Source organism: Vicia villosa, linkage group LG4 (genome assembly GCF_029867415.1).
Source record: "Vicia villosa cultivar HV-30 ecotype Madison, WI linkage group LG4, Vvil1.0, whole genome shotgun sequence".
NCBI classification, from domain to species: domain Eukaryota; kingdom Viridiplantae; phylum Streptophyta; class Magnoliopsida; order Fabales; family Fabaceae; genus Vicia; species Vicia villosa.
The window spans coordinates 146,532,658-146,557,732 of NC_081183.1; the positions used below are offsets into that span (position 1 = coordinate 146,532,658).

Sequence of the window (25,075 nt, forward strand, 5' to 3'; positions counted from 1 at the left end):
GAATAGCCCGTGGGGCAAGCCCATTACCTGGGGGCACGTTGCAAAGGTCACTCAGTATCAGATGATGTTAATGCCACTCTCACATCCTTTCCAGGAACCTTTATAGGATATTTCTCAATCTGTCCATATAGTCTTCTTTAAGACATGTTCAAATACTCTTTACCCTTTCTAGGAGCCTTGTTCAAACAGTCTTTTAAAGACCCACCTTCTCATCCTTTCTATTTTCAAACCCTTGCAGACAGTCTTCTCTAAGACATATTCCTTTCCAAGAACCTCTTCAGGTAGTCTTCTTTAAGACATTCTAAGAACATTTCTAGGTAGTCTTCTTTAAGACAATCATCGTCATTTCCAATAACCTTTTCAGGTAGTCTTCTTCAAGATATTTCTTTTTCTAAGTACCTTTTCAGGTAGTCTTCTTCAAGACATCCCTTTTTCTAAGTTCCTTTTCGGGTAGTCTTCTTCAAGACATCCCTTTTTCTAAGTTCCTTTTCAGGTAGTCTTCTTCAAGACATTCATTTTCTAAGTGCATTTTCAGGTAGTCTTCTTCAAGATATTTCTTTTTCTAAGTACCTTTTCAGGTAGTCTTCTTCAAGACATTCCTTTTCTAAGTGCCTTTTCAGGTAGTCTTCTTCGAGACATTCTTGTTCTAAGTACCTTTTCAGGTAGTCTTTTTCAAACAATTTGGCATCCTTTTCAGGAATCCCTTTAGGTAGTCTTTTAAGACATTTTTCCAGCCTTTTCAGGTAGTCACCCTTAAGACATTCCTCTTTCTCTGTTGAAAACCTTTTTAAGGTAGTCTTCTTTAAGACAAATGTTCATGTCCATTCCAGAAACCTTTTCAGGTAGTCTTATAGAAGACATTATTTCGTTCCACTCATTACATCAATCAACATATGCATAAGCACTGTCCCATACATCAAAACATCCAATTCAAAACTCTGGTGCTAAGCTATACTATCCATCTGCTTCCCGGTAACCTTACTGTTGGTTCATTTCCAATCACCTGATTGATGTATCCCGGTAACCCTACCGATGATAGCAACCTTGTCGTCCATTTGACTCATAAACATACGTACATACGCATTAGCATATACATATCATCTAGCGCATTCACATACTGCATATCACAGAGGCCCAGCTTCATTAGCAGTCCAAAACATTTCAAAATCCAATTCTCGTTTGGTAGTTAGTTCGCGCCTGACTGTTATCTCAAAGCCAGTTCCCGTCCAGTAGTCAGTTCTCGTCTGACTGTTACCTCTATTCCAATTCCCATTCCAATTCCAATTCCAAACTTCTATGTTTCTATCCTATTCCAATTCCCATTCCAATTCCAACTCCAAACTCCTATTTTTTCGGATCCTATTTCGATTCCCGTTCCAATTCCAATTCCAAACTCCTATTTTTATTTCAAATCCCATTTCAATTCCAAATACTATTCCAATTTCAATTTCAATTTAAATCGTAACCCTCGCGTTACGTCTTATCACGGCAGTGATAATGGCACCTCCTATTTCAATCCAAATCGTAACCCTCGCGTTACGTCTTATCACGGCAGTGATAATGGCACCTCCTATTTCAATCCAAATCGTAACCCTCGCGTTACGTCTTATCACGGCAGTGATAATGGCACCTCCTATTTCAATCCAAATCGTAACCCTCGCGTTACGTCTTATCACGACAGTGATAATGGCACCTCCTATTTCAATCCAAATCGTAACCCTCGCGTTACGTCTTATCACGGCAGTGATAATGGCACCTCCTATTTCAAACCAAATCGTAACCCTCGCGTTACGTCTTATCGCGGCAGTGATAATGGCACCTCCTATTTCAATCCAAATCGTAACCCTCACGTTACGTCTTATCACGGCAGTGATAATGGCACCTCCTATTTCAATCCAAATCGTAACCCTCGCGTTACGTCTTATCACGGCAGTGATAATGGCACCTCCTATTTCAAACCAAATCGTAACCCTCGCATTACGTCTTATCACGGCAGTGATAACGGCACCTCCTATTTCAAACCAAATCGTAACCCTCGCGTTACGTCTTATCACGGCAGTGATAATGGCACCGAGCTCATTGGCAATAGCCAAAACTCATTTCAACTTCAGTTTCAATTTCAATCCCAATAATGATTTATTGCGTTAGTCCCTGAGCAGCAAATAAAGTTATGTCTTATCACGTTAGTCCCCTTGGCAGTGATACAGAATTACGTTTCCTCGAAAATAGGGATTTATTTTCCCTATTTTTCAAACAGTTCTTCAATTGGATTTATCACGTCAGTCCCTTGGCAGTGATCTGCTTCAAAATTTCAAACAAGGTTTTTTTCTTTTCCCAACTTACTAACACACTTCAACTGGCGTACTAACAATCATGCATCATTCAACTAACTTACTTCATTCATACATAATACATATACATACATTGCTCTCATTTATTTTGAGAAGCTCACTGCATCATACATTGCATGCATCATAACATTGCATAAAATTCAGGTTGCCTCTTTAGGCTATGCTACAATCAAAGCATCTGGTTCCTTCCAGAAAGTACATGCTTCACAAGGAGAAGGGTATTTACCTTGGGTGGCATCTTTAAGCCCATCCCCCACAGAACTCTTGCCTGAACAAATGTAAATTTTAGGGCATTTCAGTGTCCAATCGTCTTCTACCTTTAGATCACGATAGGCAGACGTGCCTATCTGACTCTTCAGGTTTAAGAAGATTGAACAGGGGCAGCTGTCATACCCCAAAATTTGCCCTCTTCATTTCATATTCAATGATTCAAGGTTCAAAGGCTTTCTCAAAAGCACTCTCTCCTATTCAAAATTAGGGTTGGCATTTTATCAAAGGATTTTGAATCTCTGAGGCCTCAAATGGATCTCAAGGTACATATGTATCAAAGCATCTCCATGTCAAAAGTCAAGCTTCAATTCCAAGGTTTGCTCACTCAATGGCTCAGATGATCAATAATCGTCTATGTTGACCTAAAAGTCAACTATAGTCAAAATACAGTCAAACTTCAAGATTTTTGGTCAACATTAAGTATGTGAGGTTATATCCATCATTGGATCAAAGGTTGATCATGATCCATTAATAAAAACTCAGAGATGAACAAATGCAAAGGTTCAAATTAGGGTTTTTTTATAGGAGAAAGTCAATGCAACTTTGACTGGTCATAACTTTCACATGGAGCATCAAAAATTTCCCAACCGAAGCCTATTTTGAAGGAAATTTGATTCTCTACAACTTTGTCTCTCACAAGCCAAGGCTAGAAATGCTTCATTTGAGAGATATGGTCCAATACATTATAGGTCCTTCAAGAAGGTCAACAAAAACACCTTTTGGGTCAAAGCTCATAACTTGAGAATGGAAGCTTCAACGGAGATGAAACTAAAAGGAGTGTTTAAAGGACTCTTTGAGCTTTCCAGAAAGTCCTAGAATTCATTCATGTGATTAAAAGTGAAGGAGATACAAAGCTTAGAAGTTGGTCGAATTTGAAGATATACATAAAACCCTAAGTAATGAATTTTGAAGTTCTTGATTAAGGGGCCTAATATTTTCACTTCAAACATGGTCATGACCTTGTAGGAGACCTCTAAATCCATATTTATCCTTTTGTAATTTTATTTACTATTTGTTTGAATTTTTATTCATTTAAATATCAAATAAATTTATAAAAAATATCAAGACAAATGGATTAAATTATAGGGATTTTCTTTTAATCACACAAGGGCTCAACAAATGCCATAAGGAGGTCCAAATGTGAAGGGGAGGTTTTTTAACCAAAATTAGAAGGGACTTTTTTCCATGCATATTCATGCAAAATATCAAAGGGACCAAAGATAAAGAGTCCAAGCCCATGTTTGACCTAATTCCATTGAGATATATATTCTAAAATTCACTAAGAGAAGGGGAGGACGAAAAGATTGGATAAAGATAAGGGTTTCACGTCATAAAAATAACAAGGAACTAGGGCAAAGAGGAAACTCGGGTTGCAGCCGTTTTCCAGGATCCTTAAGCATGCATTCATCATCCTGAAGTCCCCAGCAATTGATTGAGATCCCCACACGAGCCTGAAGCATCCCGGAACAGGAGAACCAGGGGTAAACGTTTTGCTTATATATTTTTCAATCGTGAATTCTTCATCCATGATGTTTAAGTTAGTTCCACGCATGTATCTATGTTTATAATCATGTTTAACGTCGTCTGGACCCATCGTTTCTGAGTTTTGACGCAAAAACAAGGGTTTGCCATGGTTAGGGCTAAGAGCATGTGGAGCTTCGTACCGGCGTCTACAGGGAGTTTTACATCAAACGGAGGTCACCAATGAATTCGCCATGGTCGATTTATGTAAACTGGGTGTTTCTTTCATTTGTTTTTGACCGTTTTGCAGGTTCGTCGCGTGAACCCGTCGGAGAAGATGACCGGGAACACTGTTCCGGCGGTCGTTTGTTTTTCAAGATCGACTGACTTCCAGCGTGGCGTGGGCATGTAACGCAATTGGCAGGTCAACAGGTCATAGACAGTCTCTCTCTTCCTCATTGGCTGACGGCGCAGCAAGGGCCCCACATGGAAAATTGTTTGACTATTCCATTTAATTCCCCGTTTCTTTTATATAGTATTCAGTGCTATTATTTAATGACTAACGCATCGCAGCTGAACTGGCAAAGGAGGAAAGTGTATTACCATTAAAACCTGGGATCGATCCCTGGTGAATGCAATTATTTTTGACACCATTTCCTGTGAGTTCCAGCGTGCACAACCAAGGAGAGGCACACCATACACCCTCGATTCTGGACCAACAAATCTCCTCGTATCCAAATCTAACGTCTTAAAACTGAAGGAGTATACCACGAGCACGCAATTCACTCACATGTGATCCTATCCAGGTTCCTTTTATTTAATTATTTAGATTAATCAATAATTAATTATATAATTGTTTAGATTAATTAGTAATTAATTATATATGATTTAATTCATTTATTTAAATTAGGATTATCATAAAAATTAGAAGTTAGGGTTATAATTATTGTTTTCTTGATTATTCCCGATTATTTCGACTATTCGATTAATTTATTTAATTATTTTAACCATAAAAATCCTATAAAATATATTAAGATATTAGGATTCGCCCAATCCCATTGGCCAGTGGCCAAAGTATTAGGGTTATGGTTTTCCAACCGACCTAGGTATTAGCCAAACAATTTAATTTATTATTCGCTTCGATTAAATCAATTGATCGCGGTGGGTAATAATCAAATAATTAAAATAACAATATATTTTGCTAAATGGTTTTAACCAAAGCTATTGGTTATGATGATTAGCATTTTCCCTTCATCCAAATTCGTTATTATTTTTAATCGAATCTATCGATTATGAGGAGTAACGATAATTAAAATACGCACATTTGCTATTCGTGGTAATCGAATCTATCGATTATAGTGGTTAGCAATCCTCCCTTTAATCCGTTAGCCATGGTAATCAAACCTATTGATTATCGCGACTAATGGTAACAAATTAAAATCAGGGTTGTACGCCCAAAACTTTTAAAACACACTAAACCACGATACTACGGTGTTTCAACCCTGCGATGTTCACAACTACGATAAGGTAATTCAAAATGCCTTCGAACATTCGCATTTCAAAACAACTTCAAAACAAATTCAAATACATTCAATTCAACTCTAAGGCGTACAATCCTGTCCCCGAACTACGTTGACTCTGATTCTCCATAAGGAGATACGTAGGCACTTGGATAACCAAGGCGAGTCCCCTTCCTCTAAATTCTAATCCTGTCAATATAATTAGCTTTATAATTACTCTCTGTCACCTTTCTTTATAAACCTTGCCATAAACCTTTATCTTTGAATGTTAGCCTTTAGGAAAGGGTTGAGGGTGCCTAACACCTTCCCTCGACCTGAATATAGTATCTTACCCAGATCTCTTAACTACGTAGGTTTCCTATTCGCCCTTCAGAATAGGTGGCGACTCTAAAAGTTTAATTTTTAGGCAGGTTGCTACACCTAGCAACGCGAAAATTACGGATCACCTCAAACTTGTGAATCAATTTGTTAATACCAATTGGCTCATGCCACCAGTTGTGTATGTCGGGATGACAAGGTACCCCCGAAGAAGTACTAGCCTTGTAGAGTTATCTGATGCTAGTAGATATAGCTGGGTGATTTCTGCAATATTGGGAGCTCCTTCATTTTTGTATAACTATGCGGTTGTAAGGAGGCTAATATATAAGTGATTGGTTCTTTTGATTGGTTGGTTCTTCTTATAGAACTAGACAAAAGAATCTGTAGCAACTTTAGGGAGTGCGTTATCCCTCTATATGAGTGCTTATTTAATCATATAAACTTGTGCTTGTCTTTGATTGAATTCGAAGAGAAAGTGTTATGGTTCTTAAAGATTGCCCACTCGCAGCTTCATCCAAGTGTTTGTGCTTTAATAAAGGTGTTTCAGCTCTGGGCTGAATATCGGCTTTGGAAGCCTTCTTATCGGTTATTTTTCCATCCCTTCGTCATGTTGCATACTTTGTTGGATAATCTCCAAGATCGTTGGTTGATTTAAGTGCATTAAAATGTTCCCCGATTTAGTGCCTAAGCCGAGAACTGAGATGACTTTCAAAATCATTCCGAGATGTTGAAAACTCATTATGCTTTCTTCCAGGTCCCCTATGAGTTACCTCTTGAATAAAACATCCAAGATATTCCATATTGATAGAGTGAGACTACAACTCGGCATGCATAAAAACATCCAAGATCTTCCAAGGTGCTTCAAAGATAAACACAAAATTCAAGTGTCCGACCAATGAGCATTTGATAAGTGTCGTCAATGGAGGAACCACTACAACATTGTTATGAACGACTATATCATGTCAATTGAATGTAAATTAGGGCATGAATACATGACATCATATTTATCGGTTACAATTGGCTATCTCTCCGAACATAGATTGTTAATTGACTTACGTGAACAAGGATCGTCTTCAAACGTCCTACACACCTAACCATAATCATACATCTAAATACCAACACAACAACCTTTCATTAATAGTCAAACCCATTACATGTCAAACATTCAATAACAAAACCAAGATTTTAACCCTTTTTACCAACAACAATCCCAACATTTTAACCTATTTTCCAACAACAAACACAAACCACCAACTTATCAAACCTACACATATGCGTACAACTGACACCTTAAATAAACCATTGTTCTACGTGATTGACTTCATTATGAAAAACTGAAGGTGAGAAAATCATAAAAAGGGGTTGAACTGTGTTAGCTTTTTCTTTCTTTTCTAAAAATCTCTTAATAAATTCCGAACACAAAGTCTAGAACTTGATTCAGGGTAACTAGTTTGCAGCGGATAAAATCAATATCAGAGTTAGCGAGTAAGTGAAAGAGAGACACGAGCGATATATCTTGGTCCCTCCCACAAATCAATTTAGTCTGGTCCCCTTGCACTTCCAAGGGATTTCACTATAATCACAACTGATTACAAATGCTCAAGCATAGAAGCAAGAGACTACCAATTCTCAAACACATAAGTAAGAGACTTCTAATGCTCAAGCACACAAGAAAGATACTTCAGATGCTCAATCATACAAGCAAGAGACTTTATATGCTCAAGCACATAATCAAGAGATTTCTAACAATCTAACTTACAAATGATATATTGTTTGAGAGTTACACTTGATATATAATCATAGGTGTAAACAATATCAATTATAAAAGACTCTTAAGACTTAAGAATTTCTAAGATATACAAGTTTTAAGAAATTCTAAGTTAAACTTGTATTTTTGATTTGACAGAGTAATAACTCTTTGTTTGTCAATGGTTCGTTGTTATTTCTTCAAGTCTTCAGCACCTTATATACAGAGATAGATTCTAGCACAAGTGAGTCTTGGAGAAGCTTTGATAATAGACATCGGAAAGTTGCTTCAAATTGGTTAATGTCTGGAAAAAGATATTTGAATTCCCTTTTCTTCAAAAGGAATTGTTTGTTCCATCCCTACTATTTGTGTAATTTTTTGTTTGGTTTTGCACGTAATTAGAAGAAGACAAAATAACCTCTGAGTCTGATAGTGACATTTTAGAGTTTTCTTGATCCTGGCGTTTAACAAACTTCAGAGTCTGGATCTTCATAAGTGAAATTTCCTTAGAGTATGGTCTTCAAAATTGACCTCTTTTAGACTCTGAGTCTTCAGAAGTTGACCTTCTTCAGAGTCAAATTCTGATGCTCAGATTCTGATTCTGCAGATTCAGGATCTTCAAGCTTCATAGTGGATTGGAGGACCTTCATCAGGTCAGGTGGTTGAAATATTGACCAAGTCTTAAAGTTGCAACCTTTTGTAATGCATCTGTTAGCTTTTGTGAATGATTCTGGATATGTAATAATTTATTTATCAATAATAACTGGTCCTTTTCTCATTTCTTTTGTTTATTATTCGCTCTAACATCCTTTGCGTTAGCCACCAGTGTTGATAGAGATGTTACAGAGAAGTTTTCAACCATTTCAACAATGTTTGCACAACCATTGAAGTTTTAAGGTTTAAAGTTGAAAAGATTCAAGTGTGAGTAGTGAGTGTTGCATTGTGTGTGGAAAGAGTGATACAATGAGTTTTAAACAATTGTTTTAATCACACAAACATTTGCAAAAAAAAAAGTAATAACGACTTAAGGGGCGCAAAAACATGATTTTATTTTACCCGAGAAAATAACTCCCAAAGGTTACTCAAACGGTTTTGACAGTTGTAAGAATATATATGACAAAAGTCACACTTCTTTGCCTTAACAAAAAAAGTTTGGTTAAAAAAAACCCATCAATATAGCTCAGATTCTAGAAGACAGAAAATTCCCATAGGGATTTTGACTTAGGACCTTCGGACCCAGAGAACCTTCTCACTTCAAAGGACTAATTGTTTCAAAGTCAAATTTTCCAGAAACACATATTAAACAACCATAGGCTAATACTCAATAGTTAACGACCACATGTCAGAGGACCCTTCATATATGAGGCAAATAAGTGGATAGATGTTAAAATAAGTTTAAAGAATTTTCCACTTATGTGCTATCAGAAACACGTCATCAAATTTTGAGCATCAAAATTTGACATTCTTCAGGAGCTACTATTCATCAGAAGCTCATTCAGTGCCTCTAATCACAGTGACTTCTGATCACCATCAGACTCTAATAATCCATTCAGAAGCAAGCACTGTTCTTTTATAAAATTCATGTTCAAGTTCTTTTCAATAAAATTAAATCTTCCTATAGTAAGAGGCTTGATAAATATACCAACCCATTAATGATCAGTATCAATGAACTGTATATCTATCACACTTTTTAAAACATAATCTCTAATAAAATGATGTTTTATTTCTATGTGCTTGGTCCTAGAATGTTGAATAGGATTCTGTCAAACACATAACAACAGCATTATCACATAAAATTGGAATATTGCTTCCACATATTTGATAGTCTTTCAACTGATATTTCATCCAGAGTAGTTGTGTGTAACAACTTATAGCTGAGATGTATTATGCTTCTGCTGTAAACAAAGAAATAGCTGCTTGTCTCTTACTAGCCTAGAATATAAGGTTTTCACTTATGAATAGATAGTTTCCACTAGTGGATTTTCTCTCAATTGAACGTGATTTCAATATTTGTGTTACATGATTTATTGTTATCTTTTAGCAATGTGTGATTTAGATTTGTTTGGAAGATTGAATGTTGTCAAATAAATTTATATGGAGATTTAAATTTGAATTAAAAAACAAATCAAATCTTTTGTTAGAGGTTGTTAAGAAACAAAACAAAACAGAATCCTAAATTATTCTATACGAGATTAAAGCTTATGCCCATTGGAGAAAAGCTCATATTGCTTTTCTATTTAAGTAGACTCAAACCTAACGTTTGAAAGTGTGCAAGTATTGAAAAATCTTTGTGTTAGGGTTTCTATTTTGAGTCTTATGTTTGTGTTATTTTTTGTGCACCACTCTTGCGCCTGCATTCATATCCAAAGGCATTGAGTTAGGTTTTCTAGTTAAGTAGTAATTCAACATGCAATATTTCGTTTATTGAATTGATCACTAGGGTTAGGGATTGATACAAAGTGAGAAGGGTTCTTATATATAGGGGAGTCCTGAGACACTTTGTACTAATTCTATTAAGAATGGATTTCCTTTATCTTGGATTCGAAACCCCATAGACGTAGGCGAGGTTGCACCAAACTGGGTTACCAATTTTATTGTATTCTTTTTTATTTATATTTTATCATATTGTTTTCTATTATCTGTTGAGTTATTGTTTAAGATGTTGAACAATTTGGCTTTGACATCTAGTCCAACATTTATCCTCATAGAACAAAATTTCAATTGGCATCAGAGCAGTCACTTTGTTCTATTTGGATGAGCTCCATGAAAGATATTTTCTATTCAAATGAACAAAAATAATGATGGAGGATTATTCAATAGACCACCTGTCCTGGATGACACCAACTATGATTATTGAAAAGCTAAAATGGTTGCTTTTCTCAAGTCCATGGAAAACAAAACATGGAAAGTTGTGATAAAAGGTTGGAAACACCCTGTGATTACTTCTGAAGATGGAACATCTATATTAAAGCCTAAAGATGGTTGGAAAAGTGCTGAAGATGATGAAGCTCTTGGAAATTCCAAGGCCTTCAATGCAATTTTCAATGGTCTAGACAAGAACAAGTTTAGGTTGATCAGGACATCTACAAAAGCCAATGAAGCATGGGAAATTCTCAAAACGGCACATGAAGGCACATCCAAAGTTTTTATGTCAAGGATGCAAGTCCTTATAATAAAATTTGATAATCTTAGAATAAATGAAGAAGAATCCATACCTGACTTCAGCATCAGACTGTGTGACATTGCCAACACTTCTTTTGCCCTAAGAGAGAAGATGTCTGAAGAAAAGATGGCCAGAAAAATTCTATGATCAGTTCCTAAGAAGTTTGATATGAATTTTATGGCTATTGAAGAGGCCTAAGACCTAAGCAACTTAAAAGTTGATGAACTCGTTGGCTCTCTACAAACCTTTGAGATGGCTATAAGTGACAGATAAAAAAATAAAAACAAGAATATAGTCTTTGTATCCAACACTAAAGAGGATGAAGATCAATGTGAAAGTGAAGAAATTTTATTTGATGCTATAACACTTGTTGGAAGAAAGTTTAATAGTCCTTGAGAAGGTTTGACAGAAATTGGAGGACAAATGTCCAAGACAAGGTGTCTGACATCAGTTCCTATAGCAAGAGCAAAGATGAACATAAGCCTAACAAAGGAAAAATAACATAATGTTATATATGTGAAGGGTTTGGTCACATTAAAGCTGAATGTCCTACTTTTCTAAAGAAACAGAAAAGAGATTGTCAATCACTTGGTCTGATTCTGATGATGAGAGTGAAGGAGAAATAGCTAACAAGGTGATAACATTTACTAGAAAACATGAGGTTGAAGGTGAGTATGGTGATGAAGACATGACTGGTGAAGAGTTAGTTGTAACTTACAGACTCTTATATACTAAGTGGGAGGAAGCTTTCATAGCAAGAGAAAAATAGAAGAAAACCATAAGTGCTCTCCTTCAAGAAAAAGATAAACCCGTTTCAACCATCACTAGTTTGGAAGAGGAAATAACTTTGCTAAACTCCAATCTTGAAAAATAACAAAATTTATTTGTATGTTGAATAACGATTTAAATATGCTTGATGATATATTGGAAGTTGGGAAGATGTCCAGAGACACGAAGGGAATAAAATTTGATCACTATGGTTAGTGGTTGAGAAAAAGTGAGAGGGGTTCTCATATTTAGGGGAAGTCCTAAATAGAAAGACAGAGGTAGAATTAAGAAGAGTGACATTGAATACGGGGTTTGTTCATTTAATACACTTTGTACTAATTCTATTGAGAGTGAATTTCTTTTCTTGAATTGTAAGGCCTCACACTTAGAGGAGTTTGCACCGAACTGAGTAACCAATTCTCTTGTGTTATTTATTGGTTTATGTTTGATCATCATGTTTTCTATTATCCATTGATTTTTGGTTTAATATGTTGAATACTTTGGCTTAAACATCTAGTCTAACATCTGTCCTCATAGAACATAATTTCACAAACAACAATTTTCAAACACCCCGACAACAATTTTCTTTTTACCCAACACAACCATTCACCTCAACACCAAAACTACAATTACCCAGCCATTACAACATCAACCAAGATCGTCTCAATTTTTTGGAAGCCCTGTGTAGACTAGTCATGGTTCAACCATGAAAAAATAATTTGAGGTCCTATTTAATCTCCTTTTTATAGTGGCAAATATTTATGAGGCTGTATTTAGTTGTAGTTTAACCGTAAGAAATTTGAGATCTTGTGCGGTAGTCCGCCTTGAACGTCCTCAAAGACGGTCCTGACATCAACCCAGATGACATCACAACAACAAGCTTTCCATTCACTAACAATGACTTACATTTTGAGAGCACCACAATGAATCCGATATTTTTCTCAAACCTCGTAAATTACTTTTTCCAAAACACGTGGAAAACTTGGGATATTGGGTGGAAAAGGTGGGTATTAGTGAAAAAAATTGAATGTAGAACTTATTTTCTTAAAAAAGAATTATTATTTATAAGTATTAGTATCTTATAATACTCTTGAATTTTTTATCTCTTTAATAAGATATCTTGTAACTTTTAAAATGTATTAATTATTTTTAACAACGTTAAATAACATATTTTCTTATTTTCTTTTTGTAAGATGTAGTAAATACTTTTATACAAATGTTAGTCCATAATTATCTCTCTTAAGAATATACTTGCAAAATTATATAGTTTATATTTGGCTTTTGAAGAAAATTGTGGTGTTACTGTACCTTACACAAAAATTATATTCCAAAATCGCGATGCAATTGGTTTTAGTCGTGCGCAGTATACCATCGTTTTACCAATCACACGCATAAATAGTTGGTAAATTTAATATTCAAATTAATTTTAAAAATTTGTGTATTTAATTTTAAGATATGTTTGAATTGGTGGATGTAATTGGAATGAATGATATAAACTTATGCTCTATTGTTTATATTGATTAAAAATGGATGGAATAGAGCGGAACCGGATGAAATGCATTTCATTCTATTCCATCACTTTGCATCATACTCCCTCCATTTCAAAATAACTGTCATTTTAGAGAAAAAATTTATTTCAAAATGAATGTCATTTTCACCAATGTATAAATAATGATTATTTTCCAATTATGTCCCTCAATTATTACATTATACACTACTTTCAAGACTTTAATAAGGTTAATGTTGTAAAAGTACAATTTCTTATGACAATATTATTATTTTTTTAATCCGTGTGCAAAAATCTTAAACGACACTCATTTTAAAATGGAGGAAGTATTTTATACCCTCCGATTTCGACGGAATGACAAAGTCTCTCTATTCTGTCATGAAATACCCAAATAAGATGGAAATTTCTTTATCCACCTCCCTATCTTCTTGGTAACCTCTGGCGAAAAACCTAAAATGCCCCTAACTTCAGAAATGCATTTCCGAAGTCACTTATTTTATGAGAAAAAAAGTGGTTTCGGAAATGTACTTCCAAAAATATGTTTTTTTGATGAAAAAAACTGATTTCGGAAATGTACATCCAAATATTGTTTTTTTTCTTCAGAAAATAGGTAATTCGGAAGTGCATCTCCGAATTCACCCCCTTGGAAGAATTCGGAAATGTACTTCCGAAATAAGGTCTGAGACAGAAGAAAAATAACAAACAACAACGATTTGATTTATTTAAATGATGAAGATTACATGGATCACATTACATAAGATTAAAGTTACATATTGTTAAACACTGGTAGGTGAGGATGAGTCAACATTTTGATAACGTCGGCCCCCGATCTTTGAAATTTCACATCCAACTCGATCGGACCCTTCGAAGAAAATCGGTCGAAAGTTGTCCACAAAACTGCTAAATCTTCGTCGTTCTTGACCTCGAATGGGGTGAACTCAACGTCTCCGTCGTCGGTAAGCGATGGCGAGCGGTACTCAAGCTTGACAACCTTCCGATTTTCCGAATATTGCAATAGCGTGTTGAGCGACGTTATCAATTCCACAAACGGCGTGTCGCGCGAGAAGCAGAATTGGAACGACATCGGGTAGCCACTGGTGAAGTAGACGAATGCTAGGTGGGGGTAGGTTTGTGTTATTTATGTTTTATGGTGTGAAGAGGATGAAAAAGAGTGTGTTGTATTTATAGACTTATTGGAGTAATAATGGCCCAACAAACCTTATCTTGCATTCAGCGGATGTTTCGGAAATGAACTTCCGAAATTAGTCTGAAAACATATATATTTCGGAAATGAACTTCCGAATTATGCAGAAACAGAGGTGAAAAATCAAATCTTGTGCATTGCATTCTGTTTTGAGATAACAACAAGAAATGCATACAAAATAGGCACAACATAAACAATAACAACATTAATCATACTTATATTATATATGTATCGAATCGGTTTGATTTTACATGGTAAACGACAATACATACAAAAAATGACACGCACCGGTCATTTAAAAAAAAAGCGGTCCAGTTAAAACTAAAATTCGCCGAACCAATCGGTGGCGCTTAAATCTAAAATCGATATGTTCTTTGACCGCTCTCTATTTTCCTCACGCTCTTGCTTCATCATTTCTTCAAACTCCGCCATTCTTTCAACGAAAGGATCCGGCCAAGTCTCCGCCTCATTTGTATGATGTGTCGTCCATTGACAAGAAGTAGCCGGTATAGGACACCCCGATTTCAAAAAAAACTTGCACGAAGTGGCGCGATCTTAGATACCCGATACATATGATGCGGCTCGACGCGTCTAATGGTGGTCGGCTGTGAAGTGGAAAGAATGTCTCACATAGTCCAAATCTCGTCAAATCGATACACACCCGATCGTACGCACTTGCTATTAGATGGCCCATATCGGGGAATGACATCCACTTTGAAACCGGGGAGATACCACTTAGTGATGGAACAAGTGAATCATGAAGTTTCTCAAAGTTTCTTGATTTTCATAGAGTCGGGCGTAGATGTCCCGATGCGAAGTCAACTCCGAAATAAGTTTCCATCGAATTAAAGTGTGATTTTCTTCTCTTTTTCCGAGCAAACCCGCAACGCCCGATATCCACAATTGTCGTCGCCTCCAACATCAACTATGTTATCAATATATTTGTGCATAAAAAGCGACATCTCATCAATGTAGATCATGGGAGATTTTTTGATCGGAGGTGTGCAAGGCGGCTTCGAAATACGCGCTCCTTTGTTACCACTACACTTGGACTTTGGTGTTGGTGAATCCGGGAACAATGCATCAACATGTTCAAAGTAGGAAGGAGATCGTTTGGTTGATGTGTCTTCTTGGGTATTTTTCGTCTTTTTTGGAGCACCTTTCATTTTAACTGGTTGAGATGGCGGTTTCAAATCGGTGGTCTCCGGAAATGCAATTTTTCGCAATTGTTCTTTTATGTGCATTTTCATTGTGTCATCCGCTTTAGCAAACTTATCCATTATCACTTCCAACTCGTCGAAGATGGTGATTTTGGAATCATTTTCTTTCGGCGGCTTGAAATCATCAAAATGGAGCTTCTTCCAATGGTCGATTACTTCATCCATGCGTATCGGTGAATTCAACTTCATTTTTTTAGAAAGTATACAAGCACATGGAAGGCCGTATGTCTTTCTAATTGTGCACCCGCATTTAGAACTATCCGAATCCGTTGTCTCCGCCCGCTTCGCTTCATGAAACATAAAATTCAATCCCGAATGGGATATGTTGTAAATCAATTGCGAGAATAGATTTTGGCCCTTAAACCGGTGTTCCATAACCTTCTTGCTTCGACCGAAAGATGTTTGAATTTCATTGTGTTGATTTTCGAGCATTTGGTTCACGGTGTCCCATCCCCGACACAAATCTCCCTTGCTATCACCCAACCATCTCTTCAACACTACATGTGCAGATTCAACTCGGTTAGTCGTAGTGCAACCAAGATGTCTTACTCGATCCGTCCAAGCACAAACAACGTTTTCCTTTACTTTGTCAAGGATAGTGGATTCAACATAATGACAAAAGTCTTAATAGAAACGCACAAAGACCTAAAGTGTATCAATTTCTCGGTATACAACTCTTCGGAGTGTGCATCTAAAATCTCCCTCCATGCGGCCATAATCCTATCCACCACAACACCGGATTTGATGACTTTACCGTTTTCATCCGGCCTATCTTTCGTGCCAACCGCGGGTTTGAGCTTACTTCTCACGTTGCACGTTATGTGATACCGGCAAAGTAATACAGTCGATGTCGGGAAGACGGTATCGACCGCATTCATCAAAGCATTGTCTCGGTCGGTAACAATGACACTTGGCATAACCTTTTGATCAACAAACAAAGACTTGCATATTCCCAAAGCCCATGTAAAGTTATCTTCTTTTTCACATTCCCAAAAAGCAAATCCGACCGAATATGTCTTGTCCGTCGAGGTCACACCGACAATCTCTAGAAGCGGAAGCCTATACTTGTTGGTCTTGTACGTCGAATCCATCACAATAACGGTTGGAAATGTGTTGAACAATTTGATACTTTCAGGATGAGTCCAAAAAATGTCACGCACCGTAACTTTGTCCTCGCACGTTCGGAAGCTTGACACGTATTGGTTATCGCCTAATAGTTTCAAAAGTTGTTGCATTTCCGACCGAGGGCCCATTTTCAAGACTTTAAGATTATGTCGTTCATTTTATACTTGCTTGATATTTGAAACGCTATCCGGTTTTTTTCGCTTCAAATCTGCAAGTATGTTTCTAGGCGCCACTTTGACTATCGATAAATCCGAAATAACATTCTTCTCTTTGCGGGACAACCGACACGCCGTTGGACGCCCGTGTAGCTTGGCATCCAAGGCATGATTATGAATTCCACAAATGACGCTTAAACGCCACAAATCATCAACCCTCCGAGTCACGCGCAACTTAAACGGACACCCACACTTTCTCGATCCCGTGTCTTCGTGTTTTAACAACCGGTTTGTTGGTACCTACCTCCCACTCTCTCGCAATTCAAAATGACAAAAGCTTTCCGTCTACTATTTCCATTGTCGGACCTTAAAATAACAATGCCAAATCCAAGTTTACTAGCTTCGTTACGAACCCAATCAAGTAATTGTTCACGACAAGCGAAGCTCCGATCATTTGTAAATTGTTGTCGTATGTCTACCGTATCGATCATGGATTTAACATCGTTAAACGGATCGTTATTAACGTTGACATCTTCCGAAACTACTACGTCAACGTCGACAATGTTGTCCGGATGCACCATACCTAACATATACAAAAATTAGCAAAATTGGCCAAAACTGTTTTTTTATTGCCATGCATAATTTCGGAAGTACATTTCCGAAATTTGTTAGGTAACTTATTTCAGAAATGAACTTCCGAACCATCGCAGTTTTCTTCACAGCTTTCATCAATCAATGTAGTGAAATAGGGGATGAAATGAGAGATGTTTACCTCAAATTGTAGCTTTCTATGCTCCCTTTAACGTGATCAACGGTTTGAAACTTGATTTTAAGTCGAAAAATGGATTGATATTGATGGAAGTGTTGGAGAGGGTTTGGGTTTGTTTTGGAGAAAAATGATGAAATAGTGAAGGAGGGGAAATGGTATATGAACAGATTATTTCAGAAATGCACTTCCGAAATAATACCTGACTGTAAAACCAACGTATTTTTTGAATTTTCATGCATTTCGGAAATGCAACTCTGAAGTCTGAAAAAATCTATAAAAAAATTACTTCGGAGATACATCTCCGAAGCAGGGGCAAATTGGGGTTTTTCGCTGGGTGTCAGCTCCATAAGGAGATGGATAAAGAAATTTTCAATAAGATAATATCATTGTTATTTCATTCTACTCGGTTCTGCTCCATTCTGCTCTACTCCATTCCGTCCCGTTCATTTTATTATATCCAAATTTAGGTGTAAGGGGTCATTAAAAAAAATATTTTTTCAATTACTTAAATATTAATATTATTAAAACAAAAATTTTAAAAATGAGAATTTTTCTTATTAGTAAAATGAGAGAATAATTAATTGTTGATTAGAACACCACTAATGACCAATAGTAGGCAATGATTTGCGTCAACGTCAACATCATGAGTCCAGACTCATAAATGTCTATGTTATGGCAGCCTAAGAAGACGGTGATGTTATTGAACTAGTCATTGACGTTTTTCATAGGGTCAGCGCTATAATACATACCATGATTCCATATTATACTAGGTATAGTATATTTTGACCCCAAAAAACTATACTCTACTATATGTAATATGTATAACATTTTCAAATAATTAATAAAAATATTAAAGTACATATTTTATCAAGTTAGTAATAATATTATTTTAAAGTAGTTCAATGTTCATTCATTCTGAATTTCTGATTCTAATTAACTTTTGTCTGATGCAACTGCAATTTTTTATCACAACTTTTCAATAATGTATTGCACGTACAAGTAACTTTTAAATCCGTAGTACAGTACCTAATATTAATTAATTCATGAAACTCTCCTACTAGCATGTGCACCCCACACACATATCAACCATTATCTTTTGTTTTTAACGATGTGATTAGAGCTGTCAAATAAGCCCAATTTTTTAAAACCCCAATTTTTTGGCCCCACTAAAGCCCCACTTTACTAAGCCCTCTCTTAATGAAAAAATTTGCAGGCCCTATAATATTAGGCCCCTTAGTTAATGTGTTATTTTTGGGCCCTATTGAAAGGGCCTTGTTCTGTTTCAAAAATTCACTTATGCAGTAATTTTTTACTATTTCCTTCATTTTTCATTGAGAAACCTCTGTTTGTGTGTTAAATTCAAAGCACCAGATAATGTATAAATAAAGCTTTGTTATTTTCTGTAACTATTATATATATTATATATAGAAAATGTTGTTTAATCTTAAATAATTCAGTTTAGGTCGAGTTAAATATGTGTGCCAGCCATTGGATGCATCTTAGTGGTGTTCGTAGAAACATGAACGAAGTGAATGGTAAGAAAGAAAAAAGGAAAGGACATTTAGAGCTTGTTTTGTTTTTCAAATTTTAAAATTTGTTTTATAAATCAATTTTATAAAACTGTTTTTAAGAAGAGAATAATCAAAAAAAGTTGTTTGGTAAACTTATTTTTAAAACTGTTTTAGAAATATAAAATTAAAAAAATTTATTTGTTGGCCTAATTTTCATATACTTATTTTTAAAAAGAGTAAAAAATTTATTTGGTCAATTGATTTTAAAAATATATTTTTGTATAATTAATAATTAAGTTTAAAGATGCACATGAATATAAGTAAAAGTTAAATTCAGTAACTCAGTGACTAAATTTTATTCTTAGAAAAAAACTAAACAAAAATAAAAATCATTTTTAAATATTTAAAAAATAATATTAACGGACATGTTAAAATATTATTATTTTTATTGGTATTTCGGATAGATGCATATCATATAAGTATACAAATTTTTTACTATTTAAAAATATTGTCGAATACATTTGAGATATTTTTCACTGATACGTCTTTATTGAGGGCGATATAGACAACCTTAATTCAAGAATTGCAATTTACTTTTTATAATAATTCATTTTTAATACCTTATTAGACATATAAAATGATATTTATTTTGACACATTTTTTATATTTTATATTAATATTTATTTTGAAATAAAGTATTTTTTTAGTTTAAATTTTAATTGTATGAATTTGTAATAATAGAATGGAAGACAATGCTTAATAAAAATAAAACATTATTCGTTACCAGCTATTTAAAAATAAAAAAAAAAGATTATTGTAAGCAGAGCCTTAATTGAGAAAAAAGTACTTGTTTATATTACATTTTATCCATATTAATAAAAAGTACTAGTTTTAGCTTGTTTTCAATCATATAAAATCGCAAAACTGAAATGGAAAACAGGTTAAAGCTGTTTTTGTTTTTTAGTTTTAAAAACACGAAAATTGAAAACTGTTTTTAAATACAGTATTATAAAACATTACATTCAAACAAGTTTTTGAATTTTGAATTTTCAAATACTAAAAAAACAGTAAATTGACACCTATTAACATAAACTGGATTTGTGTGTTTATTTTTTTTAATTATTAATTTTTTATTTGGGGCCTAAGGCCCCCTTCTAAATTTTTAGGGCCTTATATTTTTGGGGCCTATATGTTTAAGGGCTCATTATTCTTAGATATTTTTAAGCCCTCTTATTAAGTGGGCTAGGGCTCAAATTTTATGGCCCCCTAGATTGACACCTCTAGATGTGATTGGTGAGTAGAGCCACGCGTAAAGCTGCATAATGAACTGATTAATTATACACCATACATAGTATACACACTTCAAATTTCCGCGTTTGTTCATATAAGATCTATTTATGTGTTTATAAATGCTATAAATAGTCTTTAATTTATTAATTGAATTTGTACTTTTGTGTTAAATTCGATTTAAGTTTAAATTTTAGATTTAACTACAATATTGATTAATGCAATAAATAGATTTTAAATTGATATAAAATTTTGAAGTAAAAAATAACTACAGACACCCAACATCAAATCAGGTTGCTACTCAGTTAATTAATATTATCAACTCTACAGATTGAGAGTGGTGTTATAAGTTTTATGTTGGATCATATTAACCATTGTCCAAAATTATTTAGCATATGTTTGATTTCTATTTTGAATGACTTAAAAGTAATTTTAGAGATGCGTAATTAATCATAGTTAATTTTTACATGTTTGATTAGTAAAAATATAAATTTAATCATGATCTTTAAAATATATTCGTTATTTAACTTCCTTGTGCCCCGAAAATAGTGGAAGTCATCTTAAGAATGGATTAAGTTTAACTATGATGGTGCTTCCTCGGAGAATCCTGGCCTTCAACTTGTGGGAGTATTGCTAGAGATTTTGACGGTATGTTTTTGGGGACTTTTGCTAGTTTTTTAAGTGTTACTAATTTTCTCATTGTCGAACTCACAAGTGATAAGTTAGCCATTGAGTTTGTCCATGAGAAGGGTTGGCGTAAGATTTGGTTAAAAGCTGAATCTTTGACTGTGGTTCGAGTTTTTTCTCCTCCTTTCGAAGTGTCTTGGCAAATTCAGAACGGGTGGGTCAACTATGTTAATAACACTAATAGTATAGATTTTGTGGCTTCTCATATTTTTCAGAGAAGAGAATAATTGTGCGAATTTTTTGACAAATATTGGTCTAACTATATCAGAATACACTAATTATAATTGCATCCCTAATTCTTTGCACGCTGATTTTTTAAAGAATAGACTTGATATGTCTTTCTTTAGTTCATTTCTTTTTTAGAGGGTTTTAGTATAGTCCACCTGTTTTTTTTTTTTTTCCGGTTGTTTTCTCTGTTTCAATGAAACTTGTTAAAAAAACTTTAAATATATTTAAACATTAATGATTTGAATTTCAACATAATTTAAACTATAATAAATTTTACAAAATTTAACCATTTAAATCAATTTTTTCACCACAAAATTAAGCACACTCGATATGCATTTAGTTTTGTGGTGGAAAAAACTATAAACTCTAATTAGCATTGATATAGTAAAAAGACCCACGTGTAATTCTCTAATATAATTAAATTTAGTTTTAAATTTTTTTAATTGAATTAATCATTTAAAATTAATTTTAGTTAAAAAATTTGATTTATCTTCAAATAGTACCAAGTGTAAACATAAATTTAAATATAAAAATTAGAGAAATACTAACGAGAGTAGTGGTTAAAAAATAAAAAAAAGATAAGTGGAACATTTTTTAATAAATTAAAAAGATAATTTTTTTAATATATATATATATATATATATATTAAAATAATTAATTTTTTTAAACAAATATTATATGTATTCAATTATAAAAATATTATTTATTTGAAGTTCTTAATGCGGGAAAATATTGGTTACCATGAACTTAAAAATTATATTCAAAATAAAAAACTATAAATTCTAAAGAAAATCAATTATACCTATAAAAAAGGAAAAAAAGAAAATGCACAGATAGTGTAGAGTATTTTTACACTGTCAACCAATGAGAGACATGCATTAAAATAAATTTCATTTTTAATTTTAAAAAACTGACATTACATAACAAATCAAAACATTTTGATTGGTTGTATGTGTAAAACTGTTTTACACTGTTTTGCACTATCTTTAAACTCATAAAAAAAATCCAACATATGTAGATTAATAATAGAATTACTTTTTCCGCTTTAAAATACCGCAAATAAAAAAAGTTTCTCATCCAACTTCATAGGTGATAGGTCTCTTATACACAACGCAAAATTTTAATTTTGTCCCATGTTTTCGTAGATGCACATCCGGAAGCATCCTATATTTTGAAAAAATTTGCTTCCTTCCGGAGATTGGGAAAATTCCAAGTTACGTAGATGCATCTACGGAACACATTATTGGCAAAACCCATCAAATTATCCAAGATTTTTTCCAATTAATTGAGAAACCTTTCCGTAGACGTAACTACGAAGATTTTTTCCAATTAATTGAGAATTTGAGATTTTCTTAATTAATTCCAATTAATTGAGAATTTGAGATTTTCTTAATTAATTTATAATTTAATTGGGGATTTTCCCAAATTACATCTACGTAATCGTTAAAATAGAGTGAAATTTGGGATTTTCCCAATTAATTGAGAAAATTCCAAATTAAATTATTAATTAATTGGAAAAATCTCAAATCAATTTACATAGTAAAATTTGAAAATTTCCCAATTAATTGGAAAAATTCCAAATTAAATTATTAATTAATTAGAAAATTTTCAAATTAAGTTACTAATTAATTGGAAAAATCTCAAATCAAGTTACAAATTAATTAATTAGGAAAATTCCAAATTAAGTTACTAATTTATTGGGAAAATCTCAAATTAAGTTACAAATGAATTGAGAGAAAATTTACTTCCTTCCGTAGATTTATCAACAGAATATTAAACCAATTGTTTTTTAAAATAATGCTTTTGAAGAAGATATATCTACCGAAGCATGAGAGCAGTTTTATCAATTTGATGATACGAAAGAAAGTCATGGGGTACGTTAAGAAATTCTCCCAATAAATACCCCCCTTTCTCTTTTCTCAATAAAAATCCACATATTATCTTTTAGTGAAATTCCCAATTTTGTAAGGCACATGCTCTCCTTCCAATTCCATCTTCGTGGAGCCATAATGGACCCCCAACCCTCACCCAACTCCCTCTCTTAAAACCATCCCTTTCTTCTTTTTATTCATTCTCCTTTCATTTCACTCCTTTTCACTTTCTCTCATTCCCAAAAATACTCCATTTCCTTCATTCTCCATGGATACAAACCAAAACCCACAAACTACAACAAATTGCAACTCACCCGAATTCGAGTTCTGGATGCTCCGAAACCCGTCTTTCCCACAACCAAATCTTCTCACCGCCGACGAACTCTTCGTCGACGGTGTACTCCTTCCCCTCCACCTTATCCCTGCTACAAACAACCCCGACCCACCTCAACAATCACCAAACCCGGATCCACTAGTTAAAGACCCGGATCCAGAACCCGAATCTCAACCCGAATCTTCACCCGCTATAACTGAATCCTCAACCACCGCCACTTTCTCTTCTTCAAAACGGTGGAAAGATATTTTCAGAAAAGGTGAGAACAAAATCACAGAAGATAAAGAGAAAGAAAAAGAGAACAAGAAGAAGGAGAAGAAGAAAGAGAGAAAAAACGGAAACGGTTCAAGTTCTGCAGAACTTAACATCAACATATGGCCATTTTCACGAAGTAGGTCCGCGGGTAATACGGGTACCCGACCCAAATTATTTCCTCCGGTTACCCGGAAAGTCAACAGCGCGCCGTGTTCTCGTAGCAACTCAACCGGAGAGTCAAAATCTAGAAAGTGGCCGAGTAGTCCGGGTCGGGCCGGAGTTCACGTCGGTCGGAGCAGTCCAGTATGGCAGGTTCGTCGGGGTATCTCCAAAAACTCTGAGCAACAACCTAACACAGAGAAAGCATCAAAAACTGAAACCACCGCAACTCGCCGGAGCAAGGTGGTTTCTAGCGGCGGAGGAAAGACTAGGGTTTTGAATTTGAATGTTCCGATGTGTATTGGCTACAGACATCACTTGAGCTGTAGAAGTGACGAGAGCGGTTCCGCCGTCGGTGTGAGTGGTGGCGCCGTCGCGAACGGTGGTGGTGAGTGTCATAATGATGAAGGAAGTGGGGGTAACATTTTTAATCTACGCAACCTCTTCACCAAAAAAAGCATAGTAACTTCTCACTAGTTTTACTTTTTTTTTTTTTTTTTTTTAACTATGGTACAAGTTATTATTATTATGTAATTATTTACTACCACTTTTTCTATTTTCTTTTTTGGTTCCCTTAAACTAACCTTTTTGGGATTTTTTTGTTTGTTTATTTTCTTATACAGAAAGTTAAGTTTATCTTTTTTATTTATTTATCATATTTTGGATGTATTTATTTCTGGTCTCATATTAAGTGTAATTTTAGAGTATTAATAGATTTTTAAGTTCAAATGCAGCAGTTAGTATAATACTTGTGTGTGGATGCTTAAAGTTGAATCCAAACATCCACTCCCTTTTCCCATTTATTTATATGTAAGTGTTGATATTTAGGTCAATAAGAATAATTTTATTTATAATATTTTAAAAATATTGTATATATTCTATCTACTATTATATTAATTAGAATATTTTAAGTAAAAACATTCTTCTCTTTTATACATTTATACATTTTCTTTTAATTTGTCTAATCTGATCAATTTGATCATTTATTGTGAGACGTAGGGGGAGGAAGTGCATTTTAAAATATGAATGTGTCTTATAAAATGGATTAAAAAAATAACACATCCGTTAAAAGGATGTATTTTGTACTTAAACATAAAATGGATGATAAGATACTCTTGATGCGGTTGTGACAGATCTCCACTAATTATAAATGACACTTGAAAAG

General features: G+C 34.4%; 1 protein-coding gene across 1 annotated transcript; it reads left to right on the top strand.

Annotated features, from left to right (window-relative positions):
• The first annotated feature begins 23,239 nt into the window (after positions 1 to 23,239).
• On the top strand, positions 23,240 to 24,727 carry LOC131599882 (uncharacterized). Its single transcript, XM_058872124.1, has one exon. It carries the CDS (start codon positions 23,431 to 23,433, stop codon positions 24,385 to 24,387), a length of 957 nt encoding a protein of 318 aa, XP_058728107.1. The 5' UTR covers positions 23,240 to 23,430; the 3' UTR covers positions 24,388 to 24,727.
• Positions 24,728 to 25,075: the final 348 nt, after the last annotated feature.